General features: G+C 42.5%; 2 protein-coding genes across 2 annotated transcripts; one reads left to right on the plus strand and one right to left on the minus strand.

Annotated features, from left to right (window-relative positions):
* Nucleotides 1–327: 327 nt before the first annotated feature.
* On the minus strand, nt 328–1,011 carry LOC145672554 (uncharacterized). Its single transcript, XM_081741712.1, has one exon. It carries the CDS (start codon nt 1,009–1,011, stop codon nt 328–330), a length of 684 nt encoding a protein of 227 aa, XP_081597838.1.
* A 249-nt stretch (nt 1,012–1,260) lies between these two features.
* LOC145672555 (uncharacterized) lies at nt 1,261–1,827 on the plus strand. The gene has a single exon (XM_081741713.1). The coding sequence runs from the start codon at nt 1,261–1,263 to the stop codon at nt 1,825–1,827; it is 567 nt and encodes a 188-aa protein (XP_081597839.1).
* Nucleotides 1,828–2,050: the final 223 nt, after the last annotated feature.

Consider the following 2,050-nt stretch of genomic DNA (forward strand, 5'->3'; position numbering starts at 1 on the left):
TAATACAAAAAATAATGGTCCTAAGCTAGATCCTTGTGGCACACCAGAGTAAACATTAAATAAAGTAGATCTTTGATTATTGAACACCACATTAAAGAATCTATTGAAGCTTTCCTGGCGACGTATTGTGAACAGGTCTTCTCGGGCTAGCAGCCAGGTAAATACTGTTATATCTTGCGACGTTTCGAGGGCTGACATCGTCCGCATCTTCAGGCGAATATGATGGTGCAATGGAGTGTATGGAATATATATACTCATGTATGTGTGATTGGATTCTTCTGAATGGTTGCTTGAAATGGCAGGATATGATTGGTGTCCATGTTTTACTCAGTTGGAATGCTTCTTAAGTAGTGAGGCTGTTCTTCTTTCTACTGCAGATGTTGGATCTCGTGACAAGGTGGTATATGCTGTATCTCGAAGTAACTGTGAAATCTTCTCTTGGTAGACATCTGTGGGAAGCACTACAGTGATGTTTCCTTTGTCAGCTGGTAGAATAGTGATACATTTGTCTTCTCTTAATGCTTTAAGTGCGATCCATTCGGCTTTGCTAATGTTTGGTCTGGGTATGACGGCTCTTTTCATGACCACTCTGGCTTCCTGACGTATTTCTTCTGCTGTATCGTTGGGAAGATTGCTAACTGCTTGTTCTATGCTGTCAATGATGTCTATGGTCGGAATTTTCTTCGGTGTGATGGCAAAATTTAGCCCTTTCTTTAGTATACTGGTAGTGTTTTCATCCAAAGGTACATTGGTGAGATTTACGACCACTTTCTCAGCTTCGATTCCGTGTTTGGTTGGTGTCGATGGTTTTAGTCGATTGAATTTCTTAATTTGTTTAGTCGTCCTTTTGGTGCGTGAGATATCGGCCAACGCTGTTGAAGAAATGTCCATCCATTCCCAATCTGTTGGTGAGAGACAGCCGGCTAGTTCCAGGTGAGTTGTTAGAAGCTGTCGGTCCGTACGGTCCAGCTGCAGACGGATGAAATGTATGCGTTCTCTTACAAGTGCCATACTTGTGTGTCTTAAGATTCTTGAAATTCAATGGAGTGTCACCTATCTTTACCAGACTGCACTTCCCTCTAAAGTCTGCCAGAATTTCAAGAATCTTAAGACACACAAGTATGACACTTCTAAGAGAACGCATACATTTCATCCGTCAGCAACTGGACCGTACTGACCGATGGCTTCTAACAACTCACCTGGAACGAGCCGGCTGTCTCTCACCAATAGATTAGGAATGGATCGACATGTCTGGATCGAATGCATCGAATCGAAGCTGGGGAAGTGGTCGTAAATCTCACCAATGTACCTTTGGATGAAAACACTACCAGTTTACTAAAGAAAGAGCTAAATTTTGCCATCACACCGAAGAAGATTCCGGCCATAGACATCTTTGTCAGCATAGAACAAGCAGTTAGCAATCTTCCCAACGATACAGCAGAAGAAATACGTCAGGAAGCCAGCGTGGTCCTGAAAAGAGACGTCATACCCAGACCAAACATTAGGAACGCCGAATGGATCGCACTCAAAGCATTAAGAGAAGACGCAAGTATCACTATTCAAAGAGCTGACAAAGGAAACATCACTGTAATGCATCCCACAGATGTCTATCAAGAGAAGATTTCACTGTTATTTCGAGATCCAGCATATACCACCTGGTCACGAGATCCAACATCTGCAGTAGAAAGAAGAACAGCCTCACTACTTAAGAACTCGGGACTGGACGAAGATACACGCAAACAACTTACACCACACTGCAGTATACCTCTGAGACTATATGGCTTTCAAAAATACATAAAGCAGGGATACCCTGAGACCAATTGTTAGTGCAATAGGAAGCCCAACCTACTCTTTGGCCAAGTATCTTACAACATTACTCCAACCATACCTGGGCAAGTATGAACACCACGTGAAAAACTCAACAGAGTTCGTAAAAAGCCTGAAGACGATGAAGATCTCTTCCAAAGATCTTATGGTTAGTTTCGACGTGGTATCATTGTTTACCAGAGTTCCGATCAAGGATACAATACTGCTTCTTGGGAAACACTTC

Source organism: Thermobia domestica, chromosome 16, assembly GCF_964235325.1.
Source record: "Thermobia domestica chromosome 16, izTheDome1.hap1.1, whole genome shotgun sequence".
Classification (NCBI taxonomy): domain Eukaryota; kingdom Metazoa; phylum Arthropoda; class Insecta; order Zygentoma; family Lepismatidae; genus Thermobia; species Thermobia domestica.

Excerpts from the sequence above, each read along its gene's own strand:
- LOC145672554 (XM_081741712.1), bottom strand. The coding sequence starts at position 1,011 with ATGGCACTTGTAAGAGAACGCATACATTTCATCCGTCTGCAGCTGGAC.
- LOC145672555 (XM_081741713.1), top strand. The coding sequence starts at position 1,261 with ATGCATCGAATCGAAGCTGGGGAAGTGGTCGTAAATCTCACCAATGTA.